At 35.7% G+C, this 23,768-nt stretch overlaps 1 protein-coding gene across 1 annotated transcript in view; it reads right to left on the reverse strand.

Moving 5' to 3' along the window:
• Positions 1–23,768, reverse strand: part of CSMD2 (CUB and Sushi multiple domains 2) — a 988,708-nt gene that overhangs the window by 390,356 nt on the left and 574,584 nt on the right. The window contains 3 exon segments of the mRNA XM_074305059.1: positions 11,371–11,495; positions 12,238–12,325; positions 19,003–19,080. Coding sequence (XP_074161160.1) covers positions 11,371–11,495; positions 12,238–12,325; positions 19,003–19,080 — 291 coding nt within the window.

Genomic DNA, 23,768 nt, shown 5'->3' on the forward strand with positions numbered 1-23,768 from the left:
TACCACTCCCATGCCTGAAATCACCCTTTTGTCATTTAATGCCCAAGAAACTCCAATTTCCTTTTGAGATCAGCTCATTAATCACCCCTACTATATTTCCTGATCTACTCAGTTGTTTGTGCACTCTCCTCAAAATTAAATTGTACACACCATTCAAAGTCAGCTGTTAGAACAGAGTCATTTTAAATGAGCCCTGTGTTTTAACCCAGCTCAATCTTTGGTTATGGTACTCAGCCAGCCTGCTAGAAAAGGCTCAATCATTTTAGTATCCCATTGGAATAAATAGTTCTCTTTTGCCTATTTCATCAGGGAAAATCCCATTTTTACCAACCATATTCCATCTCCTTAGCATTAATCCTATCTCTTAAAGATGCTGTAAAGGGGAGGAGCTAAGGAAACACTAATCCCACCTCCTCATTAAAAGGTCTATCAATCAGATTTTCTTAAATTCATATGCAAATTGTTTTGTTATTATTGGCCAAAGGTATAAAGTCATCATATTAACTTGAAAAACAAGCTGAAGTGGTTTTTCAAGAAGCAACACCTTGGTTTAGTACCAGTAATGGAGACAAGAAAATCTTTCATTATTTGTGAATACCTATATAAATTCATCCACAAGATCCATATAAGTAAGTTTTACAAAAGATGATTTTAGTATTGTTTTCTAAGCTAACATTTTTGGCCAAGGATACATAGAAGATGTATTGCCAAGAATGCAGAATTTCCTAAGGAATTCAACAAATTGGAGGGAATTTTTACCTGACAGAAGACAACTTTGCTCGGTAAAATTTCTGTATCTGTGATTGATTATGTTGTCTAGTCCTATTTGAATAGTTTGAATGATATGAGATAGCCGATTTCATGGACCAAACCCTTGCTCTGAATTGGTGGGTCCCAGCCATGAAGAATAACCCCACAGTGCAGCTTTCCTCTCTGATTAAATACAAATAAAGAATTTGATCTTAACTTTCAAAATAATCCTGAGGCCATTGACTGTGTATTGTGTCAAGATGTTAGTTAGTTAGGAGCCAACCCAGAAAGCAAGCTGTTCCTTGGCCTTGATATAACAACAATCCTTTGCACTCACCCTCTAGATGATTTCAGTCAGAGCAAAATCCCAGAATTTTTTCTGCTCATAAAGTCCTGCTGTGAATCAAACTTATCACATTGTTGGTTTTACCTTTCCTTGTCCAGGCTTACTGGTAGCCATTGAAATAAATATTGATAACTCCCCATACCACCTCAGCTCCTCCACAAGGATTGGGGTTCTGGTACAGGTGTCCTTGAATGCAATCCATTTCCCTTATTTTGAAATTAAAACTACTCTGCTTCCTGGATCTCCTATCTCTAACCTGTTTTGTTAGGTTCAGGCCATCCACAGGTTAGAGGTGGATTGTGCTCTGGTTTTGACATGGCTTATCAGAACACCAGTGACAAAATCTGCTTCATTATTGGATATTTTCAACATATCCTTGTAACAAAATAATTGTGTTTGAATTTGCCTAGTGGCTAATAATTCTTATTTTCCAGGAAGCTCTCAATAAAAAATTTTAAGTGTACTAAAAATAAATAAAGAAACCAACAAATAAAAGCAGCTATTGTTGTTCCGTTGATTTAATCACACCTGCTCTTTGTAATCTCATTAGTATTTCACAAAGATATAAGAAATGGTTTGCTATTTCCTTCTCCAGCTCACTTTACAGATAAGAAAACTGATGCAAACAGAGTTAAGTGAATTTCCCAGAGTCACACAGTGTTTGTAAGTGTCTGAGGTTGGATTTGAATTCAGATCTTTCTGATGCCAGGAACCAGAGCTCTAACCACTGTGCCACTAGCTGCCCAGAAATAAAAGCACCTGGGAAGGTGGAATTCATAGGCTCAGCCATTACAACTCTGATGCCTTGGGGTGCCAATAAATTCCTTCCATCTTATTTTCTGAGTTTGCTTTTAATTGACCAGGTTAAGGTCTAAAACAGCATTTTTTTTTTTTTTAAATAATGCTACAACTCCAGTGTTCTATCTAGAGATATTCAAGATAGCACAGAGGACAGAGAAATGAATCAGAAATAAGAAGGACCTGAGTGACATCTGCACCTTAGTTGTACAACCCTGTATAAGTCACTGATGTCTGTGTCAGTTTTATTAACTTCAAAATTGGTAGCAGAAATATCAAGGTTCTTGTGAGGACCAAATGAGATAATATTTATAAAATGCTTAGTACAGAACCCAAAATATAGTTGTCACATAGCGGGTATTTAATACTTATTCCTGACTTTTCCCTCTCCCCCCATTCACTACAAAACCTAGTTTCCTTAATAAGAAACTCATTATATTTCCTAAGGAAACCCATTCTACTTTAAAATAACTCTTAATTGTTAATATTTTCTTTATATCAAGTCTAAATGTGTTATGCCTCTTGTACCTATTGTGCTGCTTTTTTTGAAGGGGAGGGAACCCAAAACAGTTACTCCCTGCATATTAAGACCCATGTTTTCTCTAATTTAAGTTAAGTATTCCCATTTTCTTCAACAATTTTTGTATTTTATGGTATCCCTTTCCCTACTATATGCTAGACTGCAAAAGTACAGTGTTAAAGAGAAGATGTTTGAGTTAATTTGCATGCAAAATAGGAAATGTCCTTTGTCAGTATCTTCCTACTAAGGGACAGCAAATTTCCAAGTTAGCATCCTGGGAAAAGGGGAATTTAAGTATACAGTTTCAATTATACAACTAGACCAGGAAGTTGAACAGTAGGTCCAGTCTTCAATTGCATCAACATTCCAGTACAAAATGCAGACAGAATTAGAGAATATAAGCAGCTGCTATTAAAAAACTAAAACCCTGAGGAAAAGGGATGAGTCAAATGGTCATCCCCATTGACACTCCACATTATCCTTTCTAATCCAATAAGATTAAAGCATTTTAGATATAGAGGTGGAAAGCATATCAGAAGTCATCTAGTCTAACCTCTTTATTTTACAGATAAAGAAACTGAGGACCATAGAATTTAAGTGATTTGAAAAGTTACTTGAGTAATAGTAAGTGACAGATCTTAAGATCACTCTCTAAGTCTGCAACCTCTTTTACAATTGGTTTTTCCTACTTTATCAAAACAAACCAAAAAACCCTCCTAAAAACTGATCTGGCCTGACTTTTTTGGTTTCTGATTGCTTCGTTCCTGATTTAAACTTCATTTTTCTCTCCTTCTATACAAGGATTTTCCTTTCTCTGCCCCAATTTGTTTATTCATCATATTTCAGTCCTTCCCTAGGTGGGATATAAAAGGAATCACCATTTATTATTTCTTTTTAAACATTAAAAACCGTTAATTAATTATAGAAATGTAAAAATAATTTTTAGTACACCTAATCAGGCTAGATGTGGTTTCTGATATTAGTATGGTATTTAAAGTACTTGCAGCAAAGGAACATAATATGCATAAATTTAGAGAGAAATAGAAATTATAAATCTGAAAAAGAATTATATTAGCCCAAGATAATGTCACCAAAATAATTGTGTCATAAAAGCGTGCAATCTATACCACAAGAATCATATGTCAAGGACGATCTTAGGATTAAGCATAAAATGACTTTAGAGTGGAAGTCTCAAGAGAATTTTTTTTTTCTCTTTGGAAAAAAAAAAAAAAGTTTTACCGTTTCCTTTAAATTGTATTTGAGGCCTGAGAAGAACAGACTTCATAACTACCTAAAACACAAGTGATCCATTAATGTAATAGCTACCATCCTCACTTAAAGAAGCACCTTATAACTGGTTGATGGATGAGACTTTTCTTTGCAATAAATCCTGAAAAAAATGGACATTTTTCTTTAAATGCTATATACAATTTTATGAGTAAATGGGATGGAAGGAAGAAGAAAAAAGGTTATAAAAATTCACTCATTCAAACTGCTGAGCTAAGAAATAAATGTTGTCTAGAAATATCTTCCTAAATAATACTGGTTTAAGTCTATTAACTCTCTGCTTTGAAATTCAGAATTAAGGATTTTAGTCCTTTGAAGTCTTTTTCTACTAATTGTGGGGTGGCAGAAAAACTGGGAGGGAGGCATAGAAGACTAAATATCATATAATTCACAAACCATCTAGCAAATAATAAATGTTTGTAATCTTACTAAGCTATACCTGTCTTGACATTCTCGTTATAAAATAAATTTTAAAATATAAAAGATTTTATTGAATACTCACTCTGCACGAGATAGTAAACTAAGTACTGAGGATATAAAAACAAGCAAAGAACTTGCATCCCTGTCTTCAATTTATATTCTAATAAGGAAAGGATAAAACAAGGGGTATATACTTTTAGGCAAGATGTGAAAATGTAGGGAAGGAAACATCAAGTTTGTTTGCTAATTGGTGAAAAAATGAAAATTTACTTCTCAGTACTGAACTGCTAAAGGAATAATTTCAAAGTTTTCACTGGGGGAGGAGATGGAAGATGAATAAATTAATAAACAATTATTAGATGCACATTATGGACAATGTACAATAGTAACCAGAGTGGGAACGTCACCTATAACTCCATAGAAGAATGTAAATTATCTGAAATAAATAAATATAAGATTTTTAAAAAGCTCCAACTACTACATAAGAACATTTGTAGACGATTCTTGGCCATCCCAGGCAATATTCCTTCTTTGTTCTTTTTCTAATCTCCCATTTACCCTGGAGTTGGTATAGGGATCCATTACACCATTCTATCCAAGGACTGGATTTCAAGAGTAACCCTCTCTAAACAATCTAATTAACCCACTCAATCTCAATAAACTTATATTTAATAAGCTAGTATGGGCCCTTATTTCTTTAATATCTCAACATTCTCTCAGAATGTCTGAGTCCCTACAACTGACATATTAGGACAAAAAAAATTGGCCTCCTTACTTTTGAATTTATTACTGGCATAGCTTATAATATAGTCTGTCTCCGTACAAATTTTGTGTCCTTACATCCAAGTACTGAGCTAAGTCTTAGGAATATAAAAAGAGGAAAAAAAAAATCCTTACCCTTAAGGAGCTTACAATCTAACAGAAGAAACAACAACAACAACAACAACAACAAAAGAAACATGCAAAAAGGCTATAGAATAAATAGGAAATAATTGACAAGGGAAAGGCACTAGAAGTAAGTGGACTTGTGGAAGTTTTCCTGTAAAAGATGATATTTCAGCTGGGTTTATAGAAAGCAAGGAAGTTTGAGATAAGGAGAGAAACATATCAGATATAGGGGACAGCCAAATAAAATACCTGGACCTGAAAGATGGAGTGTTTTATTCAAGGAAGAGCCAGAAGACCAATATTACTGGAGCAACAAGTATGTGTCAGAGAGTAAGATAAAAGAAGACTGAAAATGTTGAAGGGGGAGAGGGGTAAAGTCTTGAATGACAACAGTATTTTATATTTAATCCTAGATGCAATAGGGAGCCACTGGAGTTTATTGAATAGAAGGGTAACATGAATCAGATCTGTTTTAGGAAAATACTTAGTGGCTGAATGGAAAGTGGCCTTGAGTCAGAGAAAACTTGAGACAGGTAAACATACCATCAGGCTACTGCAGTAGTCCAGGAGTGAGGTGCTGAAGGTCTGCACTGGAGGGGTGGCAATGTCAAAGAAAAAAAATTGGGTGTATTCAAGAGATTTTGTAAATGTGAAATAAGCCTTGGCAACAGATTGAATATGGAAAGGAGCAAATAATTGAGGATGACATTGACATTGGGAGCCTGAGAGACTAGGAAAATGGTGTCACTCTCTACAGTAATGGGGAGCTGTGGATGGAAAAGATTTAGATGAAGATGATAGTCAGCATAGTGAGGAAATGGCAAGAAAATTATATTTAAAATAACATTCAAGATAAGATTCAAGATCAAGAAATATAAGAGGCACATATGAACACTATGATTTGTTTTATTGAGAATAGGAAGAATAACATCCTGGATGTGGTAAGCAGTGACCAACATCATGCACAAAGAAAAATAAATTGACCATATTTTAAGAGAAAGGAAATGACTTGCTATAGAGTTAGCAAAGATTTGTCAAAGAAAATATCCTTATGCAGTCAGGCCTGACAAACTGGGGAAAAAAAAAATAAATAAATGCAAAATTAACAAGAAAGGCAGCTTCAAATCAGTTGGTTAGAATAAACTTGATACATATGTAAAATATCCTAAAATAAAGATAATAAACAATCATTACTATTTTAGATGAATTTAAATCAATGCAAAGTAGACCTTAAAGAGGTAAGGAGGTTTACCACAGAAACCACACCAGCCACAAAATACTTAATCCCCTTAGAGACGTGGTAGCCAAGAACAACACTAGTTTGAATAGAAACAATGCAAAATATTACAGTGGAAACTGAAAAAAAAAAAGTCAAGCAATATGACTTCATTAAAAACCAAAAAGCACCAGAAAGTTGAAAAAGATCAGCAGGGAGAATAACCTACAATTCAAATAGGTCAGATCATCCCAGGAGCATTTGTAAATTAGCCAATAAGCATTTAAGTGACTACTTTAGGCTATAATCTTAATTCCTCTTCTCCATTTTTTTATAAATCTATTGAACAATATGACTTGTGACCTCAGTATTCAATTGAAACTGTTTTCTTCCATGATGTTTTAATTACCAACTTTAATGGCCTCTTATCAATACTGAAACTGTCCCATCTTGAGGATTCTATCATTGAAATCTGGAAGATCCAAATTCAAATCTTGCCTCTGATACTTTCTGAAAGTGTGACTTTGGGAAAGTCACTTAACTATTCAATCTCAGTTAAAAGCACCTACCTTATAGAACTGGTGTGAGATCAATAAATGCAAAATATTCTATGATCTATGAAGAACTATTTTACCTTTAGCTATTAATGTTGCTGCTTTTAAGCTGACTACTGCAATTTCATTTCTAAATCCTAACCTTAATTTCATTCTATCCCAGTATTTTTACCTTTTCCCCACACTCTTTCATGAAAGAACTACCCATTACAACACTCACTAGGAACTATCTTCTTACCTACTCCTCATTTTGTCTTACACTAAGGTGTCTTTCCCTGCTCTCTTTCACTCTATCTCACCTACTTGTGAAGACAAACCCACATATATGTATATTCTTCTTCTTTCTTCTCCAGAAGACTGACCTTCAATCTTCTTCATTCTCCCTATTATCTTTAATTTTGGCCTATCTACTGGTTTCTTCAATGAGGTCAATGCTTTTGGTTGTGGATGCTTTTAGGCTCCTCTTATGGCAAAGCATCTGGTACTGATCCTATTCCAGCTGAGATTTACAAGACAAGGGCACCACTGCTCATATAAAAAGCTGATTGAAATTTTCCAGGTCACATGACAAGAGGAGACTGTCTCCCAGTAGTTTAAGTATGTCCCCAATATCTATCTCTATAAATGAAAAGGAAATAGGATGTCCTGTGACAATTACAAGGAGGTCTCTCTCCTAGTCATTACTGCCAAGATTCTTGCCAGAATCTTCCTTAATAGGCTAATCCTTCACCTGGAAGATGTGGAAGATGGTCCTCTACTCAAGAGATATTATAACTTCAGAAAGAGCCAATGGATGGTTGATATGGTGCCCAACAATTCCAGGGGGAAAAAATGCAAGTAGCAGAACAGGGGTTTGTCTATGATATTTGTTGATCTAACCATGATCTCTGAGACTGTAATTTGTGAGGGCTTGGGAAGATCATGGAAAAACTTGATAACTTGGAGAAGTTTGTCAGTATAATACACCAGATTTTATGATGGTATCCTTGTACTGGTTCTGAATAATTCCCAGTTCTTAAGCAGTTTGAAGCCTCATATGGAGTCTTACAGCTGAATGTGGTGGTTGTTTTTTGGTCACTAATGCTAATTTTGGCCTAACAGAAAACAAAAGGTTCTCCATCAGCCAGCATTGCACCATACATTTGGAATCATCAATCATAGCAAATGGAGAAGTTTTGAATACTATGGATAGATTCACTTACCTTGACAATAGATTTTATAGGGATATGCACATAGATGATGAGATTGATATACACATTGCTATAGCTAGCTCAGAATTTGGGAGGTTCCAAAGAAAAGTCTGAGAGAAAAGTATTAGGCTGCCTACCAAACTAAAGCCTCATTGTTGTAGGGAGGGTGTGATAGGGAGGATGTGATCATCTCCTTTTTGGGGTTCTCGCCTCCCTGAGAAATCAGGGATAGCGTGACCACCTGTGTTCTAAAACAAAATAAAGCAGGAGATGTAGAGGGCTAGAACTGATGCAATGTAACCTGGCACTTGAGGCTAATTACCAATTGGACAATTTTCTATTACCACATTTTTGGAGGATGACCCTACTTAACTATTCTGTGCTGGCTTGATAGGTGGGTGTGGACAAAGAAGGGGAAGTGAGATCAGTGGGTGGAGTAGGAGGATATTGATTCATTCTCTTGGTGGTGGAGAGAGAAGAAGGAGGTGTGGAGATTGCTAGATCTAATCCCCTGACCTCAACTGTAAAAGACCAACAATAAAGACTTTTGCTTATCTTGACTCCTGCTGATTCTAAGAATTCCAGGGTATCAACAAAATGTCATCAAAGATTGCTTCCAACTTTAAATCTATAATCATATCAGCCTAGAAAATATAATATCCTAATATACCTACTACTTTTTAATTGTATAATTCTATTAAAAATACTATTTCTTAGTAGAACAAAATAAAACCTTAAGGGTTCCTTTCAAACAAAATTTATTCTTCTGCACATGATAAAATCATATAAGCTTGTAAATTAGATGAATTGGTAGGGAAACTTTTTTTTTTTTTTCCCATTATTCATGATGAGTACCAACATTTTAACTAATTTCAAACAGATCATAAAACAAAGAGTACATGTTTACCTAAGATGGCTGTCAATATCAGAAAAGATGTCCATTCCAGATTTAAAAAAAAATAAATATAAAAGCAGTAGTCATCAAAAACTTTTGATAATGGCTAAGAAACAGAGTGGTAGATCAATGAAATAGATTAGATACACACTATACAATAATTGAGGCTTACAGCAGACTTGTATTTGATAAACCCCCAAACTCCAGCTTCTAGAATAAGAACTATTTGACAAAAATTGCCAGGGAAAGTGAAAAATAATATGTCAAAAACTTGGCATAGACCTACATGTTATACTCCATACCAACATAAAATTAAAATGGGTACATGATTTGGGCATAAAGGATGATACCTATGGTATGAAACATCAGGAGAGCAAGGAATAATTTACCTATCAGATCTTTGGAGAAGGAAGGAATTTATGAACAAAGAACTAGAGAACATTATGAAAGGCAAAATGGACAGCTTTGATTGCATTAAGCTAAAAAGTTTTTGCACAAACAAAACCAACAGAAACAAAAATTAAAAGAGAAGTACAAAGATAGAGGTCTCATTTCTAAAATATATAAAGTCTTAAATTTATAAGACTACAAATCATTCCCTAATTGATAAATGGTCAAAGGATATGAACAGACAATTTTCAGGGAAAGAAATTAAAGCTACATATAGTCCTATGAAAAAATGCTATAAATAAATAAATCTAACCTACTGATTAGAGAAATATAATTTAAAACAATTCTGAGTTATCACTCCATACCTCTCAGATTGTCTAAGATGACAGGAAAAGATAATGCTAAATGTTGGAGGGGATGTGGGAAACTGGGGGATGCTAATACATTGTTGGTGGAGTTGTGAAATGATTGAAACATTCTGGAGAGCAATCTGGAACTATGCCCAAAGGGCTATTAAATTGTGCGTATTCTTTGATCCAGCAAGTGTCATTACTGGGTCTGTATCCTAAGGAAATTATAAAGGAAGGAAAAGGATCCATATGTGCAAAAATGTTTATAGAAATTCTTTTTGAGGTATCAAAGAGTTGGAAAACGAGTAGGTACTCATCAATTGGAGAATGGCCAAACAAGTTATGGTATATGAAAATAATGGAAAATTATTTTTCTATAAAAAAAATGATGAACAAGCTGATTTTAGAAAGGCCTGGATTTACATGAACTGATGATGAGTGAAATAATCAGGAGCAGGAATACATTGTACACAATAATAGCAAGAATGTGTGATGATCAACTAGGAAGACTTGGTTCTTCTTAGTGTTTCAGTGATCCAAAGCAATCCCAATATATTTTGAAGAGAAAATTCCATTTGCATCCAGAAAACAACTAAGAAGACTGAATGTAAATCAATAATGCTATGTTGATTTATTTTTTTATTTTTTTTTTTTTTTTTTGTCTCTCCCACGGTTTTTCCATTTTGTTCTGGTTTTTCTCTCCCAACATGATTCATACAATAGTGTGATTAAAAATAAATAAAAATTTATTAGAAAAAAAATAAAGATTGCTATACCTAGCAAGTTTTCCCCAAAACTCCAATTCATCTGTAATATACACAATACATTGTCTCAGAATATTATGAAGCCTTTTTAATTTTAATTTTAAATGACCAGGTAATAACATTAAGTTACATGGTTAGTACATTAAGTTTGCACATAGACCTATAAATCTAAATATAAATGTCCAAACAGGTACTAGATATAAATAGATTTAAAATTTTTAAATATTCTTAAATATTATTTATTTAAAAGAAATTTAAATTTTTAAAAAGCTTAAAATTAATCAAATGATCACTCTTGGCAAATTGTGTTCTATTTTCAGTGATTCCAAGTTTCTTAGATCAGTAAAAGATCATCTCTTTAATATTAATTTTCTCTCAATAATGCTATGTCAACCCTCAGTAAACTACCCTTAGCTGTCAGTGTATAGATAAAATTATAAGCTCCTTAAAGGCAAGCAAGGGACTAGGTTTTTTGTTGTTGTTGTTGGTTTTTGGGAGGGGGCCACAAAGTATCTTGTATATTATAATATATTGCTAAATTGAACTGAGAAAGAAATCTGTAAGGCTACTGATCCTGAGAATGAACTATGCCTATAATCCTTTCCTCCAGGTTCTCTCATTAAATACTATAGAAAAGCATTAGATACCATACTGTTTCTCCTTTTTTTGTGAAAGAAGGTAAGAAAATTTTCAGAGGAAGAAGTGAAAACAAATGAATGATGATGTTCATGCTAGAAGGTAACTCTCATACTACATTTTTCTGGATTTCAAAATAATTGTCTATCTAATCTCAGTGTAGACTAGGCCTCTCTCCACTTTTCTGATAAAGAAGCTGAAATCTACTGCTCAATGTCCAAAGGGAATAAAGAATCTAATTATAGCAAGAGCCCAGCTTCTGTGACCTGCCTTCTTGTGTCTACCTCTTCCTATGAGAACTGACCCTACTTCCTTATCACCATCCCATGTGATTTTTTCCCTCACCTACTAGTCTACCCTCCTCACCTCTGCAGACAGGTCGGTGATCACTCCAGGCAGCAAACATGTCACTCACTTTCATGCAGGTGATCCTTTTGGATCCTTGTAGGTCATAACCCTCATTGCAGGTAAATTGGATGCTTGAACCTAACCTGAAAGACAGTAAGTTGACATGACATTTGTCCTGCAGGTCAACTTTCCTGACCACCCACATTCATAGTGTTCCCCAGTAACTTTCTTTTTTCCCCTGAATAAAATTCACAATGAACAGTATGAACAACTCAAGACCCTCTATAAAGTTCATTCCTTCATATGGATTTCAAGGGAAAAATTTGGTTAGGATAAATTAACTGGTATCTTGATGAACAAAACAGCAATTTCCAGAAAAATAAGATTAAATATTGATCACTGCTACTAGTATTGGGTAATCCAGCCACATGCATTTTAAATATATATTGAGTCTCAGGGAGACTGCATAGCTGTAAACTTTGGAGGGAAAGAGTAGACTAGGACTTTTTAGATTCACAAAAGCTTGGAATCCCTTCCTAGTTCTCCAAACCAAATACAAACTGACAAGAACTCTTTGAATCCCATATTTAAAATATGTTCTACTTTCTAAATGTGTTCAATATAGTGAACTAAGAGTGACTCTGAAGAATAGAAGCAAATGGGGAACTTCAATATATCCCCAAAGTATAAGACTGTAAACATTTTAAACAAGACATCTTTCCTGTCAAAAGATAAGAAATGGTAGCTATTATAAGACAGGAGCCTGAATCCACTACAAAATTTCATACTCTTTTCTATATCTGTTCTAGTCACTCCAAACCCTGGCTCTCCACATTCCCCACATACTTTACATGCAAAAAAAGAAGGAATCCAAAAAGGACTTACCTAAAATCTGAGCCTAGTCTTTTGCCCCTTTCTGGAATACCAGGGTCTGGACACATATTATGCCCTTGGGATACACCAACCTGAGTTACTACAAGGCAAAAAACAGTACATACAGAGATAGAAAATCATAGGCAAACACTCATCAGGCAATTGTCTCAGTGTGGATAGATGCAGAAACAGAAAAGGCCTGCTGCTTTGGAGGCGGAGGCATTGTTAGAGTGGGGTTGGGGAGTTGCAGATTTTGGGTTGGGGAGAGATAGGAGATTTACCTTTAACAAATAAATCTCTTAACTCTAATGAAGTTGAGGCTGAAATATGGCAATTTCATTAGGACACAGAGGCAGATGATACACACTATAAAACAACTACCCAATTTCCTTATTCGATGACGGGAATCAATGAGAAAGTATTCTACCTCACTCTAAGGGATCGATGAAAATCAACCCTTACAAAGCCTTTGGGTAGTAGCCTATTCCTGAGTCCTGCCATCCCCAGATTGAGGGTCTAAGTCTGTAGGAGATATGGCCCTCAGCCTCAGCCCCCAAACAGACAAATAAATCAAACAAAGAAAAGTATAAATATGCATGATTACAAATAATAAAGAAGGTAAGAGATAGCAGCCTGAGATCCTAAAGGCTATTGAGTTTGAATATGGAAATTTCCCCTTGACAAGTTCCCCATCCCAAATATTACCCATAGCTAACTAAATAGTACAAGTAAACAGTACCTCCCTCATCTTTTAAATGGCACAAGTACAAATGCAAACATGGATGACTCTAACAGGGATGAAGGGAGATTTTTTTTAACATGATAACTTCAATTTCACATTCCACCAAAATCTCATGCACAATAATTTTTCTCAAAGTGACAACTTTCCCGAACATCTACAACATTGTATTGTGATTCCATTTTTAGTAGACTAGGCAAGGTTAAAATAAGATGGATAACGAGGCACTGATGCTAGGGCTGAAGAGAGAAAAGCAGAAGGCAAAAACACACACTCTTAGACACCATAATGTCCTACTATTCCTATTTCATGGCAATAACCATCTCCACTGCACTAATAGATTGGTTCTGTGATCTGGGCCTTTAAGTACTGTGCATAATCCTACCTGCTACCATATCAAAAGCCATTTTGTAGAAGGAGGGGCAGGTGTACAGCTAAGCATTTAAAAAAAAAAAAAAAAAAAAAAAAAAGTAAAGTTTGAAATCCGTTGGCTTGCAGCACTTAGGCAAGTTATACCAAGCCATTCTGGAAAGTAAATTCGTCTGAATTTGATCATTCCAATACACAGCTCAATTTCATCTTCTCTTTTTTTTGTGGTAAACATAAAGTGAAGAATCCATACAAATCAGCATTTTTCCCAGCTGGTGCTATACAAAACAGCTTTTAAAAATGGGAGATTGGAGGCCACAGTCTGTACTCAAAAGTTCTCAGCAAACCCCAAACCCCACTAGGAGATATTTTATTCAAAGTGTATGGAGGTCAGAGAAGAGATATGTACTTAGAGGTGGAAATATACAGACAAGAAATGTGAGTCAATTCAAAGACCTCTCTTTCCTCCCATGGAATTGAGCAGGCAACTTGAGTCTTTATGAATATTTATGGCTGGAGCGGATAGCAAAACAAGCCAAACACCACTCCAGAACTACCTTCCTAATATGCCATGGGCCATTTCTATGTCAGGATGTCGAGGGGATAAGGAGGGACAAAAATGTGTGGAGCAGAATGATATGGTGTAAACTAGACAGCTGTCCAGATAGGCCCTAAGCATTTAAACAGTTTCCTATGATAAATAATACAAAGAGGAACAAGGTGTTTTACTCACAAAGAGATCTATAGAAAAACTTCTAAAAGGCAAATGCCTCTCTTCTGAAGCTATGTGAGGAGCATATGAACCGTCTTAAGTGCCCAGGCTTCATGCAGAACTGAAGCAGGGTCTCTTTTTAGCATCATACCACTATCTCCAAACACAGGCTGGAGAGTAATGACAGGCAATGCAAAGACATCCTGGTAGTGCAGTGAAAGGCTGGACAGCTAGCACAAGCATAATGAGGTTGGAGATCAAGGGCAGCAATCCTGAGTGCAATCTTATGTTGGCAAGACTGAAGTGCTAAGGCAGGTAATGTAAAGTTAGAATGCTAGTATAGGCAGTTTGGGGTTGAAATACAAGTGTAGACAACAAGAAGTTAAAGAGCCGGTGTGGACCATGCAACTGAAATGTCAATGCTTAACATGAAGGCTGGGGTGTGATTTGAGACAAATTCTAGTTCAAAACCATTTGAGGCTGAAGTACTAATACAGAAAATATTTTAGACTACAGGTGAGATAGAAATACATGTTCTGAAAGAAGGATTCTGAATAATTAGAAAAACTTGACCAAATGAATATTAAGCCCACTAACAAAGCATCTAGTCTAACTTGTTATTATCTAACATCTTGTCCTGTAGAAATTACAAAAGGCCCATACTTATTAATTTTTCCATGAAAAGGTCATTGATCCAAAGTGAAAGGCCATCCTCTGCCTCTCTCCATAAAAATCATAGAGCTTGCCCTCCCCATGATAAGATGGACAACACAATCCTTCAAAGCAAAAATCATCTCCCTCTCTCTTCATCCATACACTAAATCAAGTTCTCATTCTGACCCCAGTCTCCTACAGTCCTTATAGATTCAGAGAAAGAAAAAGAATATTCCAAGAAAGAGAATTAAGGTTACCAAGTCATTTAAAGTCATAGTTGGAGGGGAAGTTTAGGGCAAAGAAGAGAAAGAAGATGACTCATTTTGAGAACTCTGTGAACTGGAGGCATTTTCTAGCATTAGCTCTCTTTATACATAAATAATTGCATCTACTATACATGAGATAAATACATATACCTACTAGTGATGTGCAAAAATTGTCATTTTCCCAATATATACAAAAGAAAAAATCCCCCCAACTCTGTCCCTTTTTTCTGTCTTATACCTTCAATCTTCTCTGAACCAATATGATATCAATCCACAGAGGAATAGGAGATAAGGAAATGCTGCCTATAATCCGAAGGTGCCATTTTTAGACCCAAGTGCCCTCCATCATAGCTACAAATTTCAGTTTTTAATGAATAAGGCCTAAACATATTAAGAAAGATCTGATTTCATACAAAGTCCAACAATGCAAACTTCTTTTCTGACTCTCCCCCAGTCCTGAATACAAGACAAGGTGTAAGAAAGCTATAATCATGGAAAGACAGAGTAGAGGGGGAAAAGGAGAATGCTATGGTATAGTTTATCTAACATTGTATTTTGATAAAATAACAGGCAGCAGTCTTCCTCTTTAATTACTAAACTAAAAATATAATTTAGCCATGGCAGCCTGAAATCAGAAACCTTTTTTGTGATTCTGTACGCTACTGACCAGCTCTTCTCTTGCAAAAATATCCAATAAACTCTTGTATTCTAAAATGAATTCTTCCCAGTTACCAGGGAAACCATGAAACTTAAATCTTAATGAACTGTTTACACTCTAAATTATGATGGAGTTTCCTTTCCCTTTTTTGTCAATTACAACTTTACTATACTAATCAGAATCCACCAGTTGTGACTTTATTGTTTTGCTTGGCAATTTACTGACTATTGAAAGAAGGAAGGAAAAGGTTGATCTTCATCCTATCCTCCCAAAAAATACAAATAAAGCACTTCACTCCAGCTGTCCAAAGGCAAAGCACTATTCCAGTGAGTGTATCATGACTGTTGAATTTTGACTATAAGGAAGTACTCTTTCAAATTAAAAGAAGGAAGGAAATTTTGGCTAGCAGAACTCTCAGCCTGCCAAGATGCAGGAACCCAAAGTCCAGTTATGCTCATTATAAGACATATATTGGCAAACTACAGAATCTGTGAGGCGTTTATATTGCCTAGGGAAGACGAAAGACAGATCATTCCTCTCCTGAAGAAAGTGCTCTGATTGAGCTCCAAATAAACAACTTGTTTAATACCCACTATAATATGGGAGTGGTCTCTCTAAAACATCATCAAGAGAAATAATGTGTGGAACAAGAGGCTTAATTCCTTTCCAGGAAAGTTCAAGATAATCAGTTCTCAGATTGGCAAAGGGTTTTTGATTCTTCTAAAGTATTTTAATTGTTACACTGCATCAGCTGAGCCCAGTGAGATAAAAAGGACCAGAACAATATCTCTTTACACTTCAAAGAACTGAAGTTTAGAGATAAAGATTTGCCAAGATCACACAAACAAAAATAAACTAAACAAAGAGTTCCGGGCCTCACAAATTCCAACCCCAACGTTTTTCACTATACCCTTGGCTGTCACTCCTGTTTTTCCAAATTTGGGTCTGAGTTCCTATTGGCAAGAATCGAATCTCATTTAATTCTTATTTCCCTCAGAATCTGCCAGAACTCTGAATATAATAGGTGACAAATAATTTTTAACTGAATTAAGTCCCACTATATACTGATACAGTCCTTAGAAAAGTGCATATTCCTTTGTTTAACTTTGCCTCAAGCTTGGAATAGCCCAGCTTTAAAAGGAGAAAGAAAGGTAATTATCAAGTCTTAGGAAAAGAAACAGGTAAGCAGATGGATAGAGCTCTGGTTCCAGCTCTTGGTCCAAGAGCACCTACTTTTCTAAATACACAAAGATTTTGCTTTGAAGAAATTTTCCTTGTACTCTCTATCCTCTCATGTGTATACATAAGAATGAAAGAAAAAGGAAAAAGAGGGGGAAGAGGACTGTTGAGAAAAGAGCAATAGGAGAGATAAAAGCAGAATTAGGAGAGGAAAATAGAGATGGAGATATGGAAAGAAAGAAGTAGATTTAAGAAAGGGGAAAGAAACAGAAAAGAGAAGAGTAAGAAAGAGCAGTGAGAAAGAAAAAAGAGGGAAAAAATAGGTGTGAGAAAGATGAGAGACAAAGGCTAAAATGTTATAAAAGAAAAGAAAAAAGAGGAAAGTATAAAGAATGAAAAGAGAGAAAAGGAAGGAGAAGCTGAGAAGGATAGAAAGAAGGAAAGAAAAGATAGAGAAGAAAGACTTAGTGAGGGAAAAAGAGATGAAGGACAGAGGGGGAGAGAGAGAGAGAGAGAGAGAGAGAGAGAGAGAGAGAGAGAGAGAGAGAAGGTAAAGAAGAGAAAAATAAAGAAGAAAACAGATAAATTTACTTTTATCTACAGAGAATTGAGCAGTAAATAAGACAAAATATAATATCAGCTTAGCTTTTCAAAGAAAAGTTATTTTCTCCTTTGAGACCTAGAAATCAACATCACAGCCCTTCCCAGAATATAGGTTAAAATGTGTATGTCCAATTATCTGTCTTTGCTCTTCTCCTGAAGAAGCTCATTTGCTCAGATATCCCATTTTGTTCTGTTTTTAAAGATGATTCTCTAGGTCACTTTTCATGGCTAGGATCCTGTTCTTTCTCACCTATATAAAACTGGCATCAATCAATAGTGATGCTAAGTTCTCATTCCACACTGATCAAAAGAGTTCATATATATATATATATATATATATATATGATAGAAGAATAGTTTAAATGAGATAAAGGTATTCCTTCACCCAATATCCTTCCCTCCCTTCCAAGCTATGTGGGTGCTCTTTGTCTTGCCTAGCCCAAACATAAGGCCTATAGATGAGGAAAGCAGGAGAAAGATTGAGAAATAATTCTAAAAGTCCCTCCAGACTTCTCTGTTGAAAAAGCCTGAGATTTGAAAGTGACCCACTCGATATTTGGCATAAAGCCTACATAGAGGCCTTCTCCCCTAGGCAGGGAATGGGCTTCATGGCCCAGTATGCTAAATGGAAGGTGAAAGGCATGAAGTTTATGGTTCAGATGAAAGTACAATGCTTTCCCCTTACACCTTGTGATTATTAAATGAGATCAATCAATCAGCCCTGACCTATTCTCTGCAGAGCTATGGGAGATATGAAAGTGGTGAAGAAAAGAGCTGCCAGTTTGGGGTGGCGTAATGTGAGCATGCAGGAGTCACAAATTTTTGAGGGATGTATCTACCATGCTGAGGATCACAATTACTACAGAGAATAACTAGAAGAAGTTGAAAAGGCAACAGGAAAATCTAGTTGATTTTAAAGTATATGATCTAAAACATTTAGGAAAGAAAGGAAAAGAAAAAAAGAAAAGAGAGAAGAGGAGGGAGAGAAGAAAAGGGAAAGGAGAGGAGGGAGAAGAGAGGAAGGAAAACAGGGGAGAGGAGAGAGAGGAGAGGAAGGAGAACAGGGGAGAGGAGAGAGAGGAGGGGAGAAGAGAGAGAGGAGAAGAGAGAAGGGAGAGGAGAGGAGAGAAGAGCAGAGGAAAGAAAAGGAGAGGAGAGGGAAAAGGAAGGGAAAAGAAGAGAGAGGAGAGGAAAAAAACAACATTAACAGTTTCTGGTCTGAAACCTAGAATGGGAAGCAGTTCAGAGGCAGAGAAAATATAAGAGAGAAAGGAAGATAAGAAAGGGAAACCAAGAGTAAAAGGGAGAAGGAAAGAAGGGAAAAGTAAGAGATTAGTTAAGGAAAAGGCAAACTATACCATGATATAAATCCCCAGGCCCCTCTTCCCTCACTTCCTCCCTGTGCCATCTCCCAAAGTTAGTATATGTTTGTGAAGAGAGCACAGAATAAAAGGTGATGCAATAAATGCAGAAAAAATTTTAAAGGGCATCTTAGCATTCCACAAAAAACCAAAAAGGAGCGCCATGGCTCCAGGAAGATCAATATCTAAAATGGAAAACACTAGCACCTCTTAAATCAAGAGGCTAGAGAACTTACAGACAGATGTCTTCTGGTTATTGTCTTTGCTGGGCATCAGCTTCACTCCTCGAGATTTCAATTCGATTTGTTTCTTGACTGGAGACAAAACAAGAATAAAAGGGCAGTTTACCTTAGTGCCAGACTGGAAAATCTAGAACAGTGCTAGAGATTTTATTTATAAAGCAAAAATTTCATGTTAGTCTCCATAATTGGTCCTGGGCTATCTTATTATGTCCTAAACTCGCAGCTGATCAGGGGCAAGGTCTATGAATGAATATACACATATAGTAGAGTGTCCTTGGTATTATACTTTGAAACAAAAGAGATTGGGATTGAAATCCATCACAGCATTCAGCAGTTGCATGACCATAGGCAAATCATTGAACCTTTCTGAACCTTAATTTCCTCATCTTGAAAATGGGAATAATTGCAATTATAGTACTTCCAGGGCTGAACTGAAACTTAAATGAAATAATAAATATGGTAAGACTCTGAAATCTTAAAACACTTTATAAATGTTAGCTATTAACATAAATTTGATTTAGCTTGCTATATCTATTTTGCCCAAGGATAGCTGACTTAAAACATAAGTGAATTAGGAAACCATCTAGGGATGATCTGGAGTCAAAGTGAATAATCAAATTCTTCACTTGCCATTCACTAGTAACATTCAACTAGTAACAATTGCAAATCTTTGGTTATGATTGTTTCCAGTATCATATTTTAAAATGCAAATGCCCCTCCCCCTTATACTCATGTGAGCCACTTCTCAGGTCCTTCTGTCTAAACTTCAGGTAAACAAGAGGTAGTTAAGGCAGGTACTCTTTGGAGGACTGGGATGGGAAAAAAAATTGAAAAACTTGGCCCCTTGGCTACTTCAAAGAGAAGAACTGTGACTGTGAACCCGTGACCCACTGTAATCATACAGCATTTAAAAACGGACGAGGATAAAATAAAAAGTACAAGAAATGCTAACACCAGGTAAAGAGCAACCTAGGGATTTCTGCTTTGTAGGAGACAGCAATTATACATTATTAAAGCATCTAGAATACAACAGCAATGAGCATTTATTAAGTACTTACCATACGCTTACCATAGTTCATGGGCACTGTGGTAAGCACTAGGAATACAAAATCAAAGGAACAGGAAAAGACAGTTCCTGCTCTAAAAGAGCTTACAATCTAATAGAGGAGATAACAAGCAATAGCTACACTAGCATAAATGGAAACCAGGAAAGACTTAATGTAAAAGATGGGATTTTATCCAAGACTTGAAGGAAGTCAGAACAGCAAGGAGACTTGCTAATGTCACTTGATTACATTGTTTGGAACTGAGAGAAAAAGAAAATAAGACTATAAAAGTAGGAGGGGCTGAGTAGTAAAGAACTTTAAAAATTCAGAGGATTTTATTTTTGATCATGAAGTAATAGGAGTCATTAGACTTTGCTAAATAAAAGGATGATACAGTCATACTTGAGATTTAGGAAAATCACTTTGACATAAGGAGAATTGTTGTTTGTTTTTTATTCTTGAAGAGGACCATGATATCAGGGAGCTGATGCCATGACATGCAAGTGAATTGGATTTAAGTGAGGAAGGGCTGTGCAAGGTCACCTGCCTCATTTCCCCCTTCATAGCCAAGATTTGAGGCAGAGAGAACCAACCAAAAGGCTTTTGCGGTCATGTAAATGTCAAATGATCAAGGCTTGTACCAAGATGGTGGCAGTATTAGAGAGCTAAGAGAGTACATACAAGAGACATTGTGAAGGTAGAATTGTTAGGACTTGGCAAGGTATTGGATATAGGAGGTAAAAGAGAATGGTCAATGATGGCACCTAAGTGGATGCAGTAATATGAAGTTTGGGAGACAAGAGGGTCTGAGAGAAAAGATAAAGAATGTTGAATTTAAGATGTCTATAAGATGTCCAGTTTGAGCTGTCCAATATGGAGGTAAGGACTAAAGATAAGGAGAGATGTTAGAGCTGGGAAGTATTTTTAAGAATAACTAGCCATACCAAGCATATAATAGAGGCAAAAGTAAAGAATAATACCAGACAAAGCACAGTGGTATCTGGGAATCCTAAATCTTACCTGTTCCTGAATTTCCATTGTACTCTTGGGTTTCTACCTGATCAGCTGAAGTATGACCTTTGTCTGTTTTCCCTTAGCAGAATGAGTGTTGGGAGCTTAACTAATCCCATTTGTCTAGGACTTTTGCAATTGTAGATTAGGACAGTTTTAACAACATTGACAAAAAGTGCTGCTACTAGCTAGACTCAATTGCTCAGTACTACTAGCAGTACACTATTTTGCTTTAAGGCAAATAGGAACCACAATAGAGAAAAAAAAAATAAGGCTTTTAACCATGTATAGCTTAGGCTTAGATCTGCTCTGTACCTGAAGCAATAACCAAAAAAAAAAAAAAAAAAAAAAAAAAAAATCAAAACCAAAAAACCAATGAGATGTATATTTGGGGAAAAATACAGACTGAATAATTTTGTGCCTGAGTCATAAATCTCCCCATAGATTTCTTTCTCAGAAGGTCTGTTCATTTTAACTGAATATGTGATGAAATCCAGTTATATCCACACACAGGCACTTCTTGATATGCATTCAAATCCCCTTGAAAAATGTGAGTTACTTTCCATGTGTATCCAGCAGTAAAACTCCCAGTGAACACCAATATAGACACATTATCAAATAGAGGGCATTAGCAAAAAAATAATTCAAGCAATTCAAGCAGATTTGAGCTCCTATGAAACAGAAAATGTGCTTTTTTATTAAGGAACAAACTTGGGGATAGGTGAAGTTCAATGCCAATAAGATTGTGACAGGAATACCCCAGTCCATAGGGGAGAATTGCAAGGAACTCAATAGCAGGCACATTAACCTTAGCCTAGTATCCACCACAGGCAAGAGAAAATCTTAACATCAAGGCACAGTGAATCAAAAAATAATCTTCCCCAAATGTACTTTGTTTATCTAAATATATGATGTGGAATCATCTGTTTACAGCTACCCAGATGAAAGGCAAGGTACTGAAGTACTCCCAAAAGCGCAGAAATCATGTAGTAAATGGAATTGGAGGTTTTGTTGTCAAAATTGAAACAAACAGAAGTGAGGAGAGAGGGAGTCCAAATAGGAGAGCCTGCCTACATTGAGACAGAAAAGGGAAATGAAATATTATGTAGAGAGAATCTCTAGCACTAGTAAATTTCAGTTCTCTCATTTCTAAAATTATATCTGTTCTACCTATGAATAAGGACAAAATTAGATAAGGCATGGCATGATATAAAGTATTTTTAAAGCTAAATACTGTTATAATTAAGTATTAGAAAAGTATAAAAGATCAGAAGGTTTTATGGGGATACTCTCATTGTACTGGTATTTTCTTTCAATATGAATATAGATAGACAAGAAGGAAAACTCAGGTATGCAGAGAGTTCTATATTGACCCAAATATTGATAGGTTGACTGTTCAGGAATCCTGTTTCTCCAGTTTATCAGCACTGGGAAAACACCAAGTATCTACTAGGAACTTCTTGTTTGTCCATATATCTTCCCAGGACATGTGTCTAAATGTCTTTTCAGAGTGGGGGCCCATAGCTTATGGAAGAAAACCACAATATACCTAAGAGAAACTTTATGATTATTTCACATTTAAGAGACAAATATTTCCAGCAACCTGAAGCACTATTCCCTTTGCAAAGGTCCTCTTGAAACCTGGGTCCATTTTCCCCTGGACTCTGTATATACTCATGGAAGAAAATATCACAGACTTTTGAAAGGTGTTTGAACAGTATTTTATTTTACTTAACATTCATGTTTTTTCAATTTAGATTCTGAATTTTCTCCTCTTTTTCCTTCCTTTCCCCTCAAAATGGCAAGCAGTTTAACATAGAAGAGGGAATGTTTGGTACTACCTGTTCTTACTACAGCTTCTTAGACAAATACCTCTTTCTAAAAACTGAATTAAGTTTGTTTGAAAAACTGGTATGAATTGATAATCAATAGAAGGAAAACATACGAGGGGGCTCATTTCAATCAGTTCTGAGTACCATAGTTTAAGAAGGATATTGATGAGCTAGAAAATATCAAGACGAGTATTGACCAAGATAGTAATATGTCATATGAAATATGTTGACATATGACTATCATGTCATATGAATATGTCATATTGTGAGGGATAGAAAATCCTATCCAAAAATGACTTCTCAGAGACCTCTCGAAGTAAAAAGCAGAAAAGTTGTTTATTTAACAAATTCCCACCGTGAGGAGGGAAAGAAAGAAAGCTCATGGTAGAAGGGCTAAAGAACTAAGGGAAAATATACAGTTTTTATAGGATTCATTGCAAAAGGATTACATCATGAGTTTTGGGAACATTAAGAGATCGATGCCCCCTCCTTCCCTACCAGTTAATTGAATGTCATCATATATCTCAAAAACTAAACAATTAGTAGCCTAAACATTGATAGCCTGGACAGACATAAATATCATCAAAAAATCTAAGCAATTAGTAGCCTAAACATTGAACATGCCTATGCAGGTCACAGAGACCTAAAGAAGATAGAATACAGAAAAGGAATTTAACATTGCTGTAAGTTCTTCATCATATCCTTACTTCATACTTGCTCCACACAATATGAAAATCAGTTGGGAGAGGATTCTGGGAAGATGATGGAGTAGGTCAAAAAACTTTTCAATCTCCAAATTTCCTCCACAGACAACCCATCACTTCAGAGAAGCAGAAATAAACCCAGAATAGACAGTTTGGTAAGACTGGAC

Source organism: Sminthopsis crassicaudata, chromosome 3 (genome assembly GCF_048593235.1).
Source record: "Sminthopsis crassicaudata isolate SCR6 chromosome 3, ASM4859323v1, whole genome shotgun sequence".
Taxonomy (NCBI): domain Eukaryota; kingdom Metazoa; phylum Chordata; class Mammalia; order Dasyuromorphia; family Dasyuridae; genus Sminthopsis; species Sminthopsis crassicaudata.